The sequence below is a fragment of the Sphaerodactylus townsendi genome, linkage group LG07 (assembly GCF_021028975.2).
Source record: "Sphaerodactylus townsendi isolate TG3544 linkage group LG07, MPM_Stown_v2.3, whole genome shotgun sequence".
NCBI lineage: Eukaryota > Metazoa > Chordata > Lepidosauria > Squamata > Sphaerodactylidae > Sphaerodactylus > Sphaerodactylus townsendi.
In genome coordinates, this window is record NC_059431.1 from 26,237,873 (window position 1) to 26,259,673 (window position 21,801).

Here is a 21,801-nt window from a genome sequence, read left to right on the forward strand (position 1 = left end):
GCTGTTTTTTGCCCTGCTCAGAGCATCTAGACTGGTAGGGTTTAGCTATTACCTTTCTACTTCAAAAAAAAGGGAAAAGTTTAAAAGCAGTATGACAGATGGAAGATAGAATTGATCAGTACAAGGCTGAAATGTGAAGCACAAAAGAAAACACAAGTTCATCCTCGGGCAAGCACCAAGTGGGTTACCACTTATCTCAATTCTTGAAAAAGGCTTGGCCTAATCCCTCCTCCTCTAAAGAGCTCTACATAAGGGATCTCCAAATATGTCCCTCCAGATGTTTATGGACTATGATTCCCATTAGCTCTGCCAATTGGCCATGCTGGCAGGGGCTGATGGGAATCGTAATCCATGAACATCTGAAAGGCCATCGGTTGGAGACCGACCCCTGGTTTACATTATGGGTTGCCAACTTTGTCTGTAATGAGAGCTACTTCTGAGAAATGAAAAATGCTCCAAGCTACTTCCACTCTCCATATTTTCCTCTCTTTTTTTCTTAGAAACATTGTAGAGAAGGGTCTTCCATTTTCAGCAGTCTTCTGCTCTTGTTTCAAATGCATTTCCACTGTTAAAAATCTTAACTACTATGTTCAGTAGCATCTTCCCTCTCTGTTATTTAATCCCATTGACTGTGATTATCCATGAGATTTTCTCTCAGAGGTCACAGCACTGTGTCCGCTTTGATACAGTGATATGATGATATTACAGACTCATAAACATGTGGGGTTGCCACAGCCAATAAAATGAAAGTCTGCACAAGAGAACAAGCTACAATAAGGGCTCAGAAGAAGGAGGGAAATGGTATGAAGAAGCAGCAGTAGTATCCTGGAAAACAAAAAGATGGGTGGATTATCTAGAGAGATTTTCTGAAGTTTTAAGGGTCCTCCCATTGTAAGCAGAGACTCTGAACTTGACGACGGCCTCTTGAGGCTAGAGGAAGATTTCAGATTACTTAGTAAAGTGATAGGATGCTGGCCAATGTTGTAGACCAGGGGTCCCCAGACTTTTTAAACAGGGGGCCAGTTCACTGTCCCTCAGACTGTTGGAGGGGCGGACTAAAAAAAACTATGAATTCCTATGCACAAATGATTGTAAACTGTTTGATTTCACCTTTCAGCCTTTCTGTCGTGGTCTATTTTTAGAACAGTGACCAAAGTATGTCAAGTACAGGGTGGGCTCCAAATATTGCTGTGGAATACCTTCCCCTGTAAAAAAAAAAAAAGCAGAACTTTCCCAATGAAGCATTCCATCTAACCCAGGATCAGGTATCTTCCTGGGTTCTTTCCTCCCTAGCAGCCAGCGAGCGATTCGCCAGCCTGGCTGATGCCAATGGGAGTGAGGCGGAACAGAAAGCCTGAGAGCAACACATGGAGTAGCTGAGAGGGAAGGGCGGAGCAGGTGTTGCCACATGTAAGGTTTCCAACTCTGGGTCAGAAAATTCATGGAGATTTGGGGGTGCCATCATGTAACTGCAATCAACAGCCGTTGGGGCCGGTTCCTCCTCTCCCTTGAGCCCCCACTGCACATGAATGGAGCCATCGCTGCCATGCCTGGCGGGCCGGATAAATGCCTTCAGGGGGCCACATTTGGCCCCCGGGCCGTAGTTTGGGGACCCCTGTTGTAGACTATTATGACATAAATGTCCAGTATGGTTTTTTTACCTCTGTCTGTTAGAACAGAAACACCATACATGGTACTTTACAAAAAAAATCAAAGTTTAGAGTGTATGTGATGTAGTCCTGTTTTACCAACACATAACAAAGAGTCTCCAATATGAGTGTTGTTAGTGGACAATCCGTAGAACTTCTACTGAGTGCCAGCTCTTGAGCACTCGACCAACAAGAATTTCACCCTCTCAGTCAATATTGTTTTATCTTATCTCCCTGTTAATTCTTCTTCTTCCAGCAACTGAAGTTTATGCACACTCCCCATCAGTTCCTTCTGCTCAGCAGTCCACCAGCCAAAGAATCCAATTTCAGAGCTGCGAAGAATCTCTATGGGAGTACCTTTGCGTTTCAGTGAGTATTGAAAGAAAGGAGCCCAAGCCCATCAAAAGTTGTGATTAGAGGCATTCTGCCTCACAGCGAGTTTACCTTTCCTTCACTGTAGACTTTCATTTACTCATTGTTTCTTAGCCTCTCCCAAAGTCACCATGCTGCTGATCAGGGAAGCTGTGTAGTTTTCAAATGCTGGCAAACCATAGCTTCCCTTTCCCTGTGAAGCTAATGAGCAAATTAGAAAGCATAACTCTTCTTCTTAGAGGAGGTGAGCAGCAAGCAATGGGTGGGCCAAGTGCTGATTGGGGAGGAGGAAGCCTCACAGCAGGAGGTTCCTTTTTAAATGGAGGAGCCCCCAGCTGCCCCTCCGAAGTAAGTTAACAAAAGGCCATAGTCTCCACAGCCAAACACAGGATGGGCAGCCCTGCACATTCATATTCTAAAAGGAAGGGACTTCCTAAAAGGAACACATTATATATACAGGAAATTGCTGGATTTGTTTTGTTTAGATTTGTAACCATACCAATATCCCCTCTCTGTTTTGTTTTGTTTTGAAGTGGGTCTCACATTGAAAACTGGCACTCCATCCTGAGGAATGGCTTAGTGGTGGCTTCCAATACAAGGCTGCAGGTAATGAAATAAAAACAGACTGGGCTTTTGTCAGAAGGCTGTGGGCATGAGTCACTTAGAGTAAGCAGGAGCTGCCATTTGAAGTAACTGTTGTATAATCAGAGCAATGACAGTGCAGTTTCCTCTAACCCCATTTCATCTTATTTGCCTCCTGTTCCTCAAAATAGCACAAATCAATGTTGGCTATCCTTTTCAGCCAGTCCAAAGGATGAGATAATTTTCACTCAGGTAGATAGCACAGTACAGACGAAGTCCCCTGTGTTTTGCTGTGCTGTTCCCTCACCTTCTGAGCCGAGGAGTAGTTTGAGATTATTTTGAATCTTTTTCTCCCTGAGGTTTCAGCCTTAAACATTTACATTTCAAATCCGCTTCTCCCCTGGGCATACAAACAATGTTGCCTGTCCAAGACAAACAGATCTACAAATTTAACAGCCAAAGGGAGATAACGATAATTGTATAATTTCCCCAGTGGGGACCTAAAGCAGCACGGAATAACAAGAACAATTTTTTTAAAAAAATTAAATCAGTTCTTTATGAATAACATTATATGTGTTGGAATCAGCACACAGAAAGAGGTGTGGGCTCCAATATACTGGCCCCACCCCTGCCTGGGCGTGGTCACTGGATAATGAGTGCAAAGCACTAAAAACCCTGGATCCAACAGAGCATTTCTGGAGATGGAAGAATGTCTTCCCATTAAGTAACTGTGTTGGCCTGCAGTAGAAAAGCAAGATTCAAGTCCAGTAGCACTTGAAAGACCAATAATATTTCCTGGATATTAGCCTTTGAGGGTCAAAGCTGTCCTCATCAGATACAAGTGGGAATGGAGATCACTTAGCCTTTGTATCCTAGTCACAAGGGAATATAAAGTATGACTTTCTCCCCTCCCTCCTGCTGTGGTCCCAGATCCCCTGCCCTCCAGAACCGTCATCTCAGAGGCCATTTTTGGCTGCAGTAGGATGACGAGGTGAATAAATCACCTTTCATGGACAGAAATCCCTTCGTTGCAGGAATGATCTTGGATCCAAGTGCATATGTGGACTTCATCACTGTAATCCCTGTAACCAGGAACGTTCATGTGCCCACTCATGGTGATGGAGCATGTGTAGATATTGTGCTCACGAGTATGTATACAGGTAGGGATAGCATACTAGTGCAAACCTCTGTCCCTTTACATACGTTGATGTCAATGCAGTATGGTGGCATTTTCAGAGCCAAAGGCAGGGAATACCAGATCCTAGATAACTTCAGACAGAATGGCCCATGTCACACAGATATATTGCTCAATTTCCATAACATTTAGGAGAAATGTGCTACAGCCAAAACTTTATCTGTGACTTTTTTTATTTCTTCAAGATTCTATCAATTCAATATTTTGCATCAGGCTAGTATGATCTACATTCTATGTGGTCTTATTTTGTAAAATATAGCAAACAGATGTTAAGAGCTTTCAAGTTTTTGTTTGCTTCTTGTTTCTGTGTTTCAGCTCCACGGTGCAATGTTTGGAAGTGGGATCTACCTTAGTCCATTGTCAAGCATATCTTTTGGTTACTCAGGTGATATTGATAAGTCTTTCTACATTTGGGGAATACAGTAGGGAGAAGGTATTTTAATACACCTTCTTCATTGCTTTGTCATCTGTTAGCAAGAGGTTTTTTTCCTCCTTCATGCTTCATCTGGACCAGGGGTCTGCAACCTGCGGCTCTCCAGATGTTCATGGACTACAATTCCCATCAGCCCCTGCCAGCATGGGATTTGTAGTCCATGAACATCTGGAGAGCCGCAGGTTGCAGACCCCTGAATTCTGGACCCAGGGTCCTGCACCAGCCCTCGGCTCTCAGATGTTCATGGACTACAATTCCCATCAGCCTGCCAGCAGGATTTGCTTGAGATCCCATGGTATCTGAAGGAAACCGCAAGTAGTGGAGACCAGGGATCTGCAACCTACTTGACTCTCAGATGTTCATGGACTACAATTCCCATCAGCCCCTGCCAGCATGGGATTTGTAGTCCATGAGCTCTGGTAGGCTCAGAGAATGAACCAGGGGTTGAAAAAATGGATATTTGTGCTGTTGGAGTACTTTTTTGCAAAAGATTTTGGAAGGGAGGAGGTGTTATCCAGGCCACGGATGGACTCCATTTCAGAATCTTGCCCAAGGCTCAAAACCTGTATGGTGAATGAGAACAAGCTTAAAAACAGAAGCAGAGAAAGCCAGGAATCAGAACCCAGAAAATTGCTTTTTTCCCATATTGCTCACCAAAAGTCAGTCAAAGATGAATGAATTTCTCACATCTCATATGAAAAAAAAAATGTTCTCCAGTCACAGGCATTGTTGGAGAATGCTTGGAGGAAGGGGGATTTATTCTTCCAAGAGTTCTCAGTTGACTTCCGCCCAATCCCAAAGACAATTAAGGAAATACTATAAAATGTGAAGAGTCCAGGGAATGGTGGACCATACCAACAATGCCCTAGATTCTCCCTTAAAAAGGATCTATACAATCCTGAAGCATGTCTACCCAAATTTGCAGAAGCTCACCAATTCCCCCCATCCCACCAAAATCAAAGACTATAATAAAGTGCAATTTTAAGCAGAGGTGCACCCTTAAGGCCACTGCCTCCAATGGACTTGGAAATGTGTAATGTGTTTAGGATTGAACTACTATATTTGATCCCCTTATGTTTATTTACTTGACCTTTTCTGCTAATGGTAAGAAGGCTAACGGGAAAAAAAGCCTCCCAATGTTAAATGCATTTACGCAGCATAAAGGCATTCAATACTGGAGGTTTTTAGGAGGAATGCTTTTTACATAATCTCATTTTGCATTCTGAGCTGCAGAAGAGCTTTGTGGAGAAATGGTGTTGGATGCATAATACCTCTAAATATCTTCAAATATTATGAGCTATGCAAATTCCCATTCCAAGTCAGGTAACAGTGAGTTTGGGAGACATCAATCTTTTCAGTGGGCTGTGTCAAAGCCAGAGTGTGTAATCAATGAAGCATAGACAATTTTGGACAGTGCAGAGGAGACAAAAAATATCGGACTGATCTGAGCAAACCTGTGCCAGGCAACACTTCTGTTTCTCCCCCAAGAGCTGCTTCACATTAAGAATGGAGGCTTGGTTCTGCTCCATAAAAAGTTAAATTCCACTGCACCTGAATTCCAAAGTAGTTTGCAGAAATTGAACCACTCACTTCAGACCTATCACTTACCAGCCTAGTCAGTCCAGGATTTTCTAAACCTTGTATGATCTGGCATATCAGAAGCCATTGGGTATGCAAAGTGGTGCCTTACACATGCAGACTCACACAGCTGCCTTAATCAGAATCAGACTGTAAGTCTCTGTAGACCAATGCAGTCTGTTCTGACTGCCAGCAGCACGTTAGGGTTGTGGACTTTGTCTTTCCGTGTCAAAGCCAAATCCTGTAACTACTGAAGCATAATTTTACCACAGAACTTGCTGAACATTCCCTCAGCCAGGGTATGTTGTGGCTTCTGAGAGTCTTGAAGCAGTAACAAGAGACTGACAGGAGGGTGTATCTGACCAAATCAAGTCGACGGGGACAGGTGGCCAGGCTGACACAAACCAGTTGGTTAAAGAGAGATCCTACCTGGGCTCATAACATGACTGGGTACAGAAAGTAAAGCAGTGCAGAGCTAGAGACCAGATTGCCTTCTTTGACCAAGCAGGTTGCCAAAGAGCTAAGGGAGAGATCTAGGCAGTGGGGAGTCATGGGGGATCCTTGAATAGAGATGGCAGCCAAATAGTGATGCTTCTCTGGAGATGTTAAAACAATATATAGTAGTGGGCAGAACTCCCCTCCTAACCCCCTATAATTCTAGTTCTAGTGATATGGTGAGGTGCCAAAACAGATGCTTCTAGCTAGTTTCAAAACTATCTGTCCTGGAAATGCTTTGGATGCATTTGACATCCAGTGTTCTAGCATTAATGATGGCTGTGGTGGCATTCAGTGGCATACTTTCTTCCCATGCTTCTAATTGCCCTATCCTGGGGGTAGATTCCTGATCTGGAATGCACTGCAGTTCTGCCTTGGGGGCAGGGGGAAGATGACTCTGCACAAATTGCCTTAGTTATATTCATGCCCCTTAAGTCCAGAAGACTCCTCCTCAGTGTATGACTCAGTGACTTTGGGAAGCAAAGAGGTGCTTTCAGGACACTACATCTTTCTGGGATCTCAGCTGGCTGCATGAAATGTGCAAAATTGCCAGGAGTGTGGGCTGCTGGGAAGCAGCAGCAGCAGCATCTTTATCAGTTCGCTGTCGCCACACAGATGAAGTGTAACATCTGACATTTTACACAACAGCCTTTCTGATGTAAATCTGATGTCTTTAGGGATGAACAAAAAACAGCAGAAGGTGTCAGCTAAGGATGAGCCTGCTTCAGGCAGTAAAAACAGCGGCGTGTTACAGGTAAAAAAAAAGAAAGAAAGACATAAAGCATTTCTGGAAGACATTTACTTTTGTGTATGTGTTTGTGATCTCAGGAGCAGGAGCCAGATGTAAAGGTTATTGATATCCTCACAATACCCTTGTGAACACGCAGAGGGTTTGGGGAGGGGAGGTACAGAGAAGACCCAGAAGGGAAACCTGCTGGTGATGCATATCAGAAATGGCATTTCATATCATAGAGTTCCATAAAATAGTTGTCGTTGTGTAGCCTATTGCTGCATAGTGGTTGTGCATCCTTTTCTACCCAGAATTATGTGTGGCATTAACAGCCACAACAGTGTCATGCAAACCCAGTGGATGATTATATGGTAACGATGATAGTTAATTCATTTGTGTAAAGACAGCTGAAAAAAATCTATCTTTATTTCTGTAATTTCATGGATAGTCTGCCTTTTGCACTCAGGCTCCAGATGTATTACACAATTAAAAACAATGTAATAAGAACAGTATAATAAATATGACCAATGATGCAATCAAAGTGGATTACAAAATTAGAGGACAGTGTACTGTAAACATAGTGAAATAACAGTATGATGTAAAGAATGTAACATAGCTGAGCTGTAAAATTGGGAAATAATGCTAGCGAGGCAGTGTATGTTTTAACGAGGGTAAGTTTTAATGAGACTTTTAACCTCATTATGTAAGCCGCCCTGGAACCTTGGTGTAGGGCGGGGAATAAATGGGATTAGATAGATAGATAGATAGATAGATAGATAGATAGATAGAGAGAGAGAGAGAGAGAGAGAGAGAGAGAGAGAGAGAGAGAGAGAGAGAGGTGACTGAAAGTTGAAATTTCACCAGTCTGTCTGCAAATGTATAACTCTTGTAGTGACATGAATGTGACCTCAAAATGTTGCATTAAATTGGTTCTGTTGTTGGACAATTGGACTTGAATCTTATAGTTGAAGGATCAGAAAGGGTATCAGTGTTTCTGACAAGAATGTTTGTGTCTTCCTTTCTATTACAGCTGTAAAGTTGCATCAGTGTAAAGTATTTAGCGTAACGTTTTTCTCAAATGTCTGTTTTGGTTCATAGACCCAGAAAAAAGGACAGCAGTCTCAGTTTTTGCAAAGCCGAAACTTAAAATGTATAGCCTTATGTGAAGGTAAGCAGAGCACGCTGGGAACTGCAGTCCTGTAAGAGGATTCTCCAACTGTATTCTTTTCATCACCAATGAACTGTAGAACATCCAGAATTCTTTGGCAAAAAGACAAAATAATAATTAGTGATTTGTAGCGCAATCCAGTTTGGCCACGCTGCCCCCCAAGGGCCTTCAAGTGGTGCAGAAAGGAAGGAAGTTTGAAAACCCTCCTGTCCCCCAAATTACCCCATAGCCGAAACAGGCTTACACTACAAAAAAGTGTGGCATAAATCTGTGGGCTCAGAGGATAGCATTCCCAGGCTGGCACATTGGTAGAAGCTGACTAAAGTTGGCTCCACCCCCAGGAATGTTCTCCTCCCCCACCCACCGCACCAACGTTTGTTCAGATGCCAGTGTAGCTCTGTGGTAGTGCCCACTTCCTGGTTTGCCCACCACAGAGCTGTGGGGTGGCTGAACGCTGACATCTTTGCTATCTCCACTGGCACGGGTGCCTGTTACGCCAATGGAGGGAGCAAACACATTGGCACAGCCCTCCACTGCTCCCAAAGCCCCCATCTGAATTGGACTGCCCAAATCACATCTCTACCATTAAAACAAAAATTGCATTTTTACAGAGACAAAGGAGAAAGCATTACATTGAAAAGAAAAGGAATGATAAGAATTTTCATCTGTACTTTTAAAAAGTTCAAAAGCTTTCATAAGAAACAAATAATTCAAAAGTTGAGAAAGCTCTGTACATATCAATATTACCAGATGGTCCAGGCTCTCCTGACGTCATCAGATCTCAGAAGCTAAGCAGGGTCAGCATTGATTAATATTTGGATGGGAGACTGCCAAGAAAGTCCAGGGATGCTACATAGAAACATGCAACTTACGTTCGTGTCTTGCATTGAAGACCCTACAGGGTTGAGTCAGCTGCTACTTGGTAGCATGTTCCACCACCAGCCTAGCACCCTAAGAGAAGACTCTTCTCTTAGTCTGTGTGTGGACATCTTCTGCCAGAGTGACATCTTCTGAAATGTTGGTTCCTATTTGAACAAACCTAGCAAAAGGTCAAAGAAGATCTGAACTACTGAGATAAGAATAGATTGCTATAATCTGTAAAATCTCATAGTATCTTCACAAGTACACCAAATATGGATATCTTGTTGCTCATATTTGTTTCTGTTTTTAATAGTGATAACTTCACCTGATCTGCAGAAACATGGGGAGATATGGGTAGTTCCAAACACTGATCATGTGTGTACAAGATTCTTCTTTGTGTAAGTACAGAAGATTTTACAGAACTTCAAACATTGCTATACAACCTCCTTAATGGGATGGGGTTTTTTTTTACAATGGAATACCACGCAGCATACTTTTCAGCCCCAAAAAACAAAGTAGCATTTTGTTCCTAATATATGAACTTTGGCTGAAAATCCTCCTTTCACATTTTTGGTTTTTAGTTAAATATCACAGCTGTTCTAACCCTTTCTTTTAGGACAGCGGTTTTGAAATTGTGTTCCAGGGCACAACATAATTCCTCAGGAAATCTTCAATTGGAAGATCATTAATGGTCACAAACTTCCCTGAAATACAGCTTGCTCATCAAAGCTAATCTTCCCTTGCAAAACAAAGGTGTAGAGGGACAGCTGGGGCATCTCTTAGGGATGCTCTCAGGTCATACACATCAGGGCAATGAAGCCCAACAGTTCAGTGGTAGAGAATATGTGCCCTATAATATGCTTCCGAATCATTTACAGCAGTGATCTTCAGCCCCAGCCAGGGGGGTGTCACTGAGTCCAACCTTCTGGGACTCAAACTCCTAAAGAGCTATAGATGTTGTGGATGTTTGGAAGTACATACTGCTAGTGTTTCAGAGGCCCCTTCTGCACAGTAGAGGCAGAGCGGGTTGCAGTTGGGATAAAGTAGCCCGCTCTCCTGTTTTCACGTTCACATGCCTCCGTGCAGGCAGCAATCAGAGCCTGCATAAGCAGTGCGGGTTGCTGTCATGCCTTTGCACAGAGACCCAGGTTTTTTTGTTAGTTACCTCCCTCTGCTGCATAGCTAAGTCGGCAGGAAGGCATGGACCTCCGCAGCCATGCTGATGTCCCTGTACCCCTGCATGGCTATGCAGCTGAGAGGTGGGACCTCTACAAACGAAGGGAAGTGCAGCCATTCTCGACCAGCCATTTGCTTTCGAGCAGCTACAACCTACATTAAAACAAAAGAATCGCAAAAAGCTCGATTCTAAAAAAAACATTTTGGGGGACTTGGCCCAGGGCAGCCTCGCTTTAGGGGCAGGATCTGTACACAGTCCCCCCCCCTCCCCAGAACATTTTCCCCCATCCCCAGCCTGGGTTTATTGGCCCGTGTGGAAGGGGCCAGAGAGTAGCCATGTTGTTCTGCAGTAGAACAGCTAGATTCAAATTCATTGGTGCCTTTGAGACCAACAAGATTTGGGGGGCATAACCTTCAGAGTATCAAAGCTCCCTTCATCAGATGAGTATCCATAGAGAGCAAAGGAGTCACTCTCCTTCCTTTGTTTACCCCATGGGGTAAAGTCACTCAGTGGCGACGAGTTTTCCTTCATGGCTCTGACCCTTGCCTTTGTCTTCACTACCTGATGCCAGGTCTGTGTTCTATGTCCCTAGTTCTCTCGTGTTGCTGCCCTTGCTTCTGACCTTGACACTGGTGAGGTCATAACTGCAGTTCTCCTTTACTTGTCACAAGACTGTGATGTTTCTGCTAAACATACTTTCAGCCAGTTTTCCAAAATGGATCTGTGCTGTTGCATAATGTAACCTTCATAGCCTTTCCCAGAACCCAGCTGTTGGCTGTAACAACCACACACATAGGTCTGACCTTATACTCTACCCCTGCATTTTTTTTATACTGCAAAATGTGATGGCAGGAAATGAAGTCATAGCCTTACTAGATCTCTGTGCTATAATAACTTGCCTCTCTCCTTTTTAGGCCATTAAGCCATAAGCTGGAAATGTAGTACTTCTCTTCCTCCCAGTGCAAACTATGTACAGGGTGGAGTATCTGGCTATTTCTCATGATATGGAAGGTTTCAAAATATTAAAATATTTCTCTTCTGTATACTTCTTTTAGCTATGAAGATGGCCAAGTAGGTGATACCAGTATAAACACTCAAGAGCCAAGCATTCATAAAGAGATCCTCCGGGTCATTGGTAATCAAACCGCTACTGGTTAAAAGGACCGCTTTAACACCTTGATGTGATTTGGAAGCCTTCCTCAGTCTCAAAGCTGGATTTTGAACTGAAGAAGACGCAGTGGGGGAGAAAACTAATTTATTGTTATTCTGAACAAGTTAGCCCTTTGAATACTTTTTTCTTACTTAGCATTTCTTATTCCGTCAAAATACCTGAAAGGAACGCAAGCAAAACGACTGGAGGGGTTCAGAGTTTATTGGTATGATACAGCTGAGACTTAAACAGACATTTGGGTTGTTCAAAATAAACAGAATTTGAAAAGAAGTTTTGTGCTGATATTTTTATATTGAAGACTTGAATTGGATCATTTTAGTACTGTATACCTGTATTTTAAAAATTTGCAATGATTGAAACAGTAACAGACTTTTTTTAAAAAACAAAAAAAATTACAAAAGAAAGTGGGAATCTATATGGTATGGGATATTTTGCAATAAGTAGAATATTCATGTTTTAAAACACCATAGAAAGTAGTTGCTTGAGTCTTAATAAATAAAATGGAAAAACTATCTGTAATATATTCATTCTACTATATACGAACCATGTACAGAACTTGGACCATTCCAGTAAGAAAACTTCTCAGTTCTATTCACATACTTGCCAAGAAAAAAAGATCTGATTGCTCCCTTGTCACTTGTGAATTCTATGATTGTCAGCCACCAAGCCTTCTTCTATTGCAGAAAATATGAGCAGAAGTGAGTTATCAGGGGCCACTTGGTGAAAGACAATCACTGGATCCAACCCAATTATTTCACCACTGATGGACTTAAGAGCATGCCTTTGGTCATGCACAGATCTCATTCCTTCTGGGTGCAGTTTTCAAAGATGTCCTTGAACACAGACTACTAATGGATAATCAGCATTTTTAAACTAGTACAAACCTGTCAGCTAGTGCATAAGGGGCAAATTACACTTACACTGTTTGTGCAATGTCTATCAGATTTTCAAATTATCATTGACGTGGCACTGAACAGTGGTCCTAGAATTTGTTGCCTGGGAAGTTCAGCTGTTTTATTTGCTTTCCCCCAAATGACCTGGCAGTATTCTTGTGGACTGAGACTGGCACATGCATGAGTGTTTTACAGGAGCCAGTGTGCATTTCACTGAATACGAGGTTTAGTCTGAAACTGATCATTTGTGTGTATGTGTGGTAGAATGGCCTTATGAATCTATCTGTTTGGGTTCATCCATGAATCCATAAACAGAGGGAACCACTGTGTTTGACTGGTTCCCATGTAGTTCATTGGTTATATATGTGGTAGGGTGTAGAGGTGAGTCTTTTCAGTTGAAGACCTTTCCCCCTCCATTGCACATAGATCTTTAGCATGAACGTTTACCACCTTCATACTAATGTCATACATCCCTGTTCACATTAAAGGATCAGCATGCCTTGTGGAAGGACACACAGGCCTGGGACTTGTTCTGATACCCTTCCTAAGGATTACCTATACCTCTATGCTACCACATGCCAAATGAGAAGATGAAGGAGTTTAATTCGATGGTATAAAGGCAAGATATGCCTGGGAACCAATCCTACAAGATGGTGAGCATCTGCTGTCAAGACATTTTGCAGGATTATTATGATGCCCTTCATTGTACCAAAGTCAGCATTGAGTTCAATTCCACACAATTTTAGCCTGACAGAAAACAGACATAAAAACCGAAGATTTCCTAGTATAAATAACAAAACCCAGAATTAATCAGGAATGTATTACCTCTTAATACTAGTACTTTTTTTTTTGCCATGAAGTCACAACTTACTTATGGTGATCCCTGGTGAGGTTTTCAAGGCAAGAGACTATTCAGGTGTGATTTGCCACTCCTTGCCTCTGCGTCATGACCCTAGTATTCCTTGGAAGTCTCCCATCCTAGCCAGGGTCAGGGATGGGAGCATGGCCCAAGCCTGCCCAACAAGTTTCCACTGCATAACTAGGGTTTTGAATCTGGGTTTCCCAGATCCTAGTCTGACATTTTAACCACTACACCAAGCTGGCTCTCAAAATACTAATACTAGTTTCTAATAATTGAGACCATTCATGCATGATGGAGTGTATTTCACCAGATTAGCCATCTGATAATTAACTAGGAAGTATACGGAGGGGAATTTCTTTATGGAAGACTTCTCAATTTATTTTTCTCCTGGTTTAAAAATGCAAACACTGGGTCATTACTTACACCTGGGGTGGCGTCACGTTGTGGGGCAGACTGTGTTTACAAGGTGGTTTACCATTGCATTTCCCAGTTGTCTTTTACCCCCAGCAAGCTGGGTACTCATTTTACTGACCTTGGAATGATGGAAGGCTGAAGCAACCTTGAGCCAGCTACCTGAAACCGACTTGTCAGGATCAAACTCAGGTCGTGGGCAGAGCTTTGACTGCAGTACTGCACCTTACCACTCGGCAGTAGGGTGTTGGACATGCTAAAATATAATGCGGTTTCCTTGATACCAGACAAAACCTCATTCAAATTAATAAATGGGGCAGAAGCACACACATTTAACTGAGACATCTGAGGAAACAAGCCATTTTCCTTGAATGGACTGTTTTAAGTGTGGGCTCTAGTACTAAAGCACATTTAGTACTGATGAGTACATATTAGCTGTTCATAGGGTGCTTTTGCAGGTGACAGGCACACTGAATTGGCAATCACTGCTAGTCCAGCAGGGCTAGCAGAATGAGCTTAGGTCAACTATGTAGCACAAAAGTGCCCATGGTAGCATTAAATTTCCATACTAGTTGCTACTTCTTCTTTTTTAGTGTTCAAGTTTCTTGGGCATAAACCGTCAGAAGTACCTTTCTTCATAAAATGTCTTTTTACAGAGACTGGTCAAAATCACGGACATAATGAAAGACAACATCAACCATAGTATTCCATTATACACATACATAAAACTGTTAAGCAGTCTAATATCTAGATACAGTACTTTTTACTTAGACTTCGTAGAATCCTAGAGTTGGAAGAGACCTCAAGGGCAATCAAGTCCAACCCCCTGCAATGCAGGAACACAAAATCAAAGAACTCCTGACAGATAGCCATCCAGCCAGCCTATTCGCACCTTTTTGGTAGAACTGGTTATTAAAATTTTCTCAGTTCGGAGAAGCGGTTGTTAATGATTAACTCCACTAGGGACAAGGGGGTAATCTCTGTCCCTGGGTACAACAAATCTCGTCAAGTGGGAAATGCAAAATCATTCCCCAGGGCCCCCATGGCACCCCCCCCTACCCCCCACCCCACGGTGCTCACCCCCACCCCCACACACTTACCTTCATTTCAGAGCGAGATGGAAATTGGCAGACAATCCCTAACTTGTCTCTTTTCTGCAGCCGATAGCTTTTGCCCTTAACAAAAATGGCTACAGTAATAGCCAAGTAAAAGGGAACTGCACCTGGGACGCACGTGCCCTGCGTCCTTGCCACAGCCTCGCCCAAGAATGCCCCGCCCCCGGAATGCTCAGCTATGCCCCCGTCGTGCCACACCAGTCCCATTGGTGCTACGCCACTGTCTGAATCCCACCACCATCGGAACCTGTTTTTAAAATTTTTGGATCCCACCACTGCATACAGCCTCTGTTTAAAAACTTCCAAAGAAGGAGACTCCACCACACTCTGAGGTAGTGCATTCCACTGTTGAATAGCCCTTACTGTCAGGAAGTTTTTCCTGATGTTTAGCTGGAATCTCTTTTCCTTCACCTTGAACCTATTACTCCTGGTCCTAGTTTCTGGAGCAGCAGAAAACAAGCTTATATTTATTTATTATTATTTTTATTATTTAGGCTTACATACCGCCCTATCCCAAAAGGGCTCAGGGTGGTGTACAACACGGACTTCCCAACAAAGTAACCAATCCCAATCCCAAAACAGTTGAAGCAATGGCTAATACAAATAAATAATTTACAGATAATAAATATACAACTCCATTTGATATAGGCTAAAATCCATTAAACAACAGTAATCCATTCATACAGTAAATCCATCAATACAGTAAAAACGGCATCCAGCAAATATCTGAATTCAAATTTAAAAAAACACTCGAAGAGGGAAAGATGGTGGGTCCCGTAGATTTTAGGGAACCCTTGATAGTAAAACGGGAGGGGGTACTGCACTCAGCGGCTGGGCTGTCCAAACGCCCAGTGGAACAACTCAGTCTTACAGGCTCTGCAGAACTCTCCAAGATCCCGCAGGGCCCAGACAGCTGGAGGAAGAATGTTCCCTCTTGCTCCCTCACATTCTAAAATTTCACTTCTTTGCTAAACAACAAACTTAAGAAAGATAGAAGATGAAGAGTTGGTTTTTATACACTTTTTTTACTTTAAAAAGTCTCAAAGCAGCTTACGAACTCCACCCACCTACACCTGCACATAGCAGACACCTTATGAGAGGAGATCGGTAGAACTGGGAGAGTTTGGAGAGAGCTGTGACTAGCCCAAGGTCACCCAGTAGGCTTTATGTGAAGGAATAGGGAATTGAACCTGGTTCTCCAGATTAGAGTCTGCCACTCATGTAGAGACGCGGGGAATCACACCAGTTCTCCAGACTAGAGTCCACAGTTTATAACCAATCTGCCACGCTGGCTCTTTAATGAAATGCAATCTAGCAAAGAACCATGGTGAAAGTTGAGTTCATACATTCATTTTCTTCAAACTCAGCTGTATTTGATCCCTAGAAACCAGGGGCGGAGCAAGGGAGACCTGCACCCGGGGCATGTGCATGCTCTATGCCCCTGCTGTGGTGCTGCCCACCCCCTCCCCAGAAAGCCCCCACCATGTGCCAGCCACACCCCTGCCACAGCGCGTGCCTGGGGCATTGTGCCTCGCCCACCCCGTTGGCACTATGCCACTGCTAAAAACTGAATGGATGCACTGGCTCTGTTGACAAGCATTGTGTTTGAGGTCATGAGAGATCATATGATAGTTCCATTTCTGATCTTATAATTATAGTGAACTATTCACACATACCAGTCATTAGTTGTTGGTGCCCCAATGAATGTTGATCGTACCTGTGAGAAGCAACTCCTGGTCATTTTTAGGGAAGGAGTTTACAGCGGATTCAGGCCCTGTTCTTGCAGAATTGACATGTAGGGTGATAATCACAATGTTCTTCCTACTGAAGAACATATTTGTGATGTCTGCTTCAAATAACTACGCTATCATGTATTAATTTCAAGAATCTTGTGGTCGACCAAACCCACTCATAAACTAGTTGGATGCTTGATTAAAGAATTATGAAATAGAGGATCCATAAGCATATGATTACACACTTCTAACTGTGATAGTGAAAAGGTTTTTATAGACCTTTTTTGTACTGGAGAGCAGTCATACTGATTTGCTTTGGAAAGAATTACATTTTTTTTTCATGAATAGATTTTGTTTTCACTTCTCTAGTGACTGCCAGAAGGGCATGAGTGGTCTCAAGAGGTCATCAGGCCTTGAATAGTTAGCTCAGATAACCACTGCAAATCAGTCTTAAGCTGTCAGTAGTACAACACGGTCTTCTTGACCATTATGAAGCAATCAGCTTTCTTTGAGTGGAGAAACCAAACATAATGCAAGATCGCTGGATTTTGCCATTCTCTCTAAACACCATTTCCACTTGCATCTATCATATCTGCCTCTACGGAGGCTGATTTCTTTTATCTTCCCTCTCTCCAGTTTCCTTCCAATAAATAGTATTTTTGTTTTTTCCATCAAGTTACTGTTAATTTAAGGCAACCCCATAAGGTTTTCAAAGCAAGAAACCATTCAGAGATGGTTTGCCATTGCTTTGCCTCTGCATCACACCCATAGTATTCCCTGGAGGTCTCCCATCCAAATACTTGCTAGGGTTGAGGCTGTGAGTATGTGACTGGCCCATGGTGACCCAGCTAGCTTCCATGGAATGAATGGGGATTTGAACTTGGGTTTCCCACGTCTAAGTCCAACGCCTTATCCACTACACCACACTGGCTGTCATGAAATAGTATGCTGCTCACTAATTCACCATTTTTCATTCGTTCCAGAATATCTGGGCTCATTGTTGGCAGACTGCCTTTTCCATAACCTTTTTTAATGTTCTCCTTATGCTTATCTCAGCAATGGTATGTACAATCTTATGATTGTGGTGTGCATGTAAATGAGTTGGCCATATGTGGTTTGTTCCCATCTGATGCTTTCCCTCTTCCCTAGCTGGGTAAGTAACGTTTAGATACAAGAGACCCTGTGACTGATTCTTCCTATTGATCTTCATCATTCACAGCTAGGCCAAGTAAGAGACTCCCACCCCACTTCCTGAGTATGTAAAGCTAATCTAGCAACAATGTCCTACAAAACTTAATTGTGTTAGTACCTCTTGATCCCACTTTCTGTCATTTGTTTTTCAGGAATGCTATTGTACTTCATTGTTAAAATTAAACCTCTTCACATTATGCCATGGAGAAAAACATGTCGTACTGTGACATGCCTCTGATGATGCCAGCCATAGATGTAGGCAAAATGTTAGGAGCTAAAGCCACTACTAGACCATGGCCACACAGCCCAGAAAACCCACAACAGTAAACTACCTGAGTTTTGACATTTTGCCGTTAGTTACTGCAACTAACCAAGATGAAAGAGAGGGCAAGATTGTACCCCACAAATGTTGTTTGGATTTGGACATCTTACTTTTGATTTAGTTAATGGAGCTTCTCCAGAAAGTGAATAGGAATTCTTATTAAACCTAAAAGAATTGGTGGGTGTGGGGGATTCTTAGTTTTAATCATAGAACAGAATTGTACTAACCGCTGTTAGATGATGCATCTGCCTTACTTTGTTGTTGTGTCTTTAACTTCAACTTAATAGGCAGCAAAGAGTAGGTGATAACATTTCTCTCCATGCCTTGAAAAGCTCCCCACTGGTGATCACTTAGTGTTTAAACTTCTGTTAAAAAATTATAAACTTCACTCCCCTACGAACATTCCCACTAAACAGCTAACTTTTCTTTTGTTGGTTTGATTCACTTCCTTGTTGACATAAGTATTATTTTTCCTCTCTATTCCACCCACACAAAATGCTGAGAAGCTGTCCTAGAACTTTTTAAAAAGCTCGGGGGACAAAGGATATTTAGCAAGAAAGAAAGGAGGAAAGAAATGCCTCGGCTGAATGACCAGGTCATCTTCAATAGCTTAACCCACATTGGTTTTCTAGTATATCACTGGTCAGAGTTACAATTCCCTTTAGGATGTTTTACAATGTCCTTTCCAAACTGGGCAAATGAGCCTTCAGTCCTCCTGACTGGTACTAAATGCAGCAGCATTCAGAGCTCCCTGCAACTGTGCTCGAAAACAAGCCCTCTTCATACAACCAAGGCTTTTAAGAGTGAGAACCTACCCAAACTAGTCTTTTGACTGCAACTGTCAAACTGTTTGCTAAAAGATCAGGGTGTAAAAACTTAGACCTTTGAGGAACAGTTGTGGGGAGGGGGGAGAAGGGGGGGAGGATGGCACCATTTGCGGGGGGAAAGTAGCAGGAGAAAGAGAGTTACTTATCCCTTTCCAATCCATCATTTCCCCACCACAATCCCATTCAACAGCTACTTTTACCCAGCAAGGTTCTATATGTTTGTTCTGCATTATGGAGGGGAAACATGGAGGTGGAAGACAGAGCTCACAAGGCAACAGGTGAGGTGGAGGGGAATGCTAACTACTTCTGTTCTCTTGCCACTTTTTGCTTGCCCATGTCATGTGCTGATTATTTCTATGAGATTTTCTGCAATCGAATGCCTAGGTGAGCTTTCCCTTCCCTACTCAGTCAAGTTATTCCCAGATGTAATGAGACATGCATGGAAACCACCTCTTTTCCCAAGGCTGGTTTTTTTTAAAAAAAAAAATGGCAATATCAGTAGAGTCTCTGCTGACACAATCCTGTGATCGCTTGTGGGCAGTTAAAAGGACTACTTTGACCCTTTATGACTTACAAGGACTTGCCTATTCAGTTTTCCACTTCAAAGGAACTGGAAAAAATCACATCCTTGACACTTCTCTTAAAGGTACAAGCACCCTTTCAGGGTCTAAACCTGGCAGCCTAGCCACCTGAGATAAAACTTCTGATAATTTGACTTCTTTGTAGTGCATGTGGCTACAAAGGCCATGTATAAAGGAGGAAAGGGCTCTTTGCACCTTTGCAGCTTCTATAGATGAGGGCATTTTGACATTTTGAAGCTTGTCATACAGGTACCTCAAAAGACTTTCCCTTTAGTACAAATGTTAAAGGTGCAGAAGGGCTGTAACTAAAAGAGCAGCCCATCATACTAAAAGGAAATGAAGTTTTCAGCTCAGTTGCCAGTAGACCTAAATAAAATATCCTTTAATGGAGGCTTAATGTATGGAAATAGGCAGCGGAAGTTTTTCTGGCACAGAGGTAAATAATAGCAACTGGTAGATTTAACAGGACATTTTTTTTCCACCAGAGGAACAACAGGAAGTTGCATGCTTTGGGGCATAAGGAGTGTGCATTTTGCTTCAAATCTGTATGAAAGAATTTGAGTATATCTACACTATGCCCTGGGAACTGTAACCGGGGGGGTGGGGTGGGGAAGGGAGAGAGAGAGATAGCCAAGATCTCAAGTAGAGAATTCTCAGTACCTTTATCACATTACAACTGCAGATTTTTTTCCCCAAGGAAGCCAAACTGGGGGGGGTCCAATAAAACCAATAGAGTTGTGCAGTGTAGATACGCTCTGTGCCCCCCCCCCCCGTATTATTTATAATGTATGATGTTTACTACTGGCCAATAGGTGAGAACAAACCGATTTTTTTTAAAGAAAAGGCTAGAGCTGTTTTATTACTGGGTGGACTATTTGCCATTTACTTCCTACTCAATCTAAAGTGTGTGCATAGTCATCAGAGATGTATATTAACTACTTCAACTTTTTAAATGGGTTTTGTAGTTCAGTAGGGTAGATTAAGTACTAGTATTTTGTAGACAAAGACATTTCAAGTAATTGTTCGGGGACAAAAAGACAATGTGAGTCCCCATTGACAGAGTGCCGACATCAAATGGGTACTGCCAACAATTTAAATAAAATGGAGCCTTTCTCATCTTTCTGCATCATTTTGAGCTCTTTAAAATATTTCTTTTAACTGACTCAGTAAATAACCGATGGTTGAGGGGCAAAGAAATTTCACTCGTTTCCTTTCTCTAAACGTTAATGTTGGCCTCTGTTAACAAAACAGCCTGTTTCTCAATCATCATCTTAAAATTTTGTGCACAAGATATTATTGCCGCCTGCTAATTTTAGCCTCTGGTGCCTTCAAATTATTACAAATATTTAACAAATTTGTACATACTGTAAATACTGCCAACAAATCACTAAGGCCAAATATTTTCTCTATTCACTTTTTACAGCACTTGCTTTCTATTGATATTTAAGCTCTTTTATTCGGCTTTGTAACAGTTATAATGTTGTAGCCAATGCAAATGTTTACTTTCAATAAATCCTGAATTTGTTCAACATGTGCTGTGTTTAACTGATTCAGTCCAGAGCTGCTGTTGAAAGTTTTGGGGCTCGAGGCTGCATGCTCAAAGGCAGCCCCGTTATAGTAAGCTGAGTGAATAAACTGAATGCATTGCCAGAGGCTTTCACCGGAAAACCCACGACAACCAAACTGAATGCATGTCTTTCAGTAGAGACTGAAACCTCCCACTTGATTGGGTGGATGGCTTCCTGATGCCAGAGCCACCTGTGTTCAAGAACTCTACAGGGCATTCCACAGCCTTGCTGGACCCAGAACACCTAAAACAAAAGGAGGCAAGAAATTCAATAGAATTGTGGCATGTCTTGCTAGTGGATTTTGTGATGGCTACAGACTTCAAAAGTGGAGTAGTAGATAAATTTATTTAGAACAGGCCTACCAACTATGCCACAGAGCAGTGTTTCCCAACCTTTTCGAGGTCAGGGTACCCTTGACCTCACTCTTCATATCTCACGGTACCCCTGCCGCCACCCTCTACCTTCCCCTCCCATTGCCCCTGCTTGCCACACACCCCACCTTCCCCTCCCAGGGTGAAGGGTAGCACTGGGGGGGGGTGGCTGCTGTCCTTGTGGCAGGCCCTGCCCCATGGGCCAGCTCCATGTCCTTGCTGGCGCCGGTGGGAGACACCACAAAAATGAGGGGGGGCGGTAGTGTTGCCACGGTACCCCTGGGACATGCTCACGGCACCCCAGGGTACCAGGGAACCCTGGTTGAGAATGGCTGCCACAGAGAGAAGCACATCTTACCACGAGATGCCAGCCATAGATGTGGGCAAAACATTGGGAGCTAAAACTACCAGACCACTGCCACACAGCCTGGAAAGCCCACAACAGCCAGGTAAACAAATATTAACATTTATATTTAAAATCATAAAATCTTAATCTAACACCAAAATGGCTTCCAA

General features: G+C 42.7%; 1 protein-coding gene across 1 annotated transcript in view; it reads left to right on the top strand.

The window, feature by feature from the left end:
• The window catches only part of PARP8 (poly(ADP-ribose) polymerase family member 8), a 54,296-nt gene extending 42,615 nt beyond the window's left edge, over positions 1–11,681 (top strand). The window contains exons 14-20 of the mRNA XM_048503530.1: positions 1,906–2,018; positions 2,555–2,627; positions 4,114–4,183; positions 6,982–7,058; positions 8,133–8,202; positions 9,377–9,461; positions 11,296–11,681. Coding sequence (XP_048359487.1) covers positions 1,906–2,018; positions 2,555–2,627; positions 4,114–4,183; positions 6,982–7,058; positions 8,133–8,202; positions 9,377–9,461; positions 11,296–11,398 — 591 coding nt within the window. The 3' untranslated portion in view covers positions 11,399–11,681. The remainder of the gene's footprint in view (positions 1–1,905; positions 2,019–2,554; positions 2,628–4,113; positions 4,184–6,981; positions 7,059–8,132; positions 8,203–9,376; positions 9,462–11,295) is intronic.
• Positions 11,682–21,801: the final 10,120 nt, after the last annotated feature.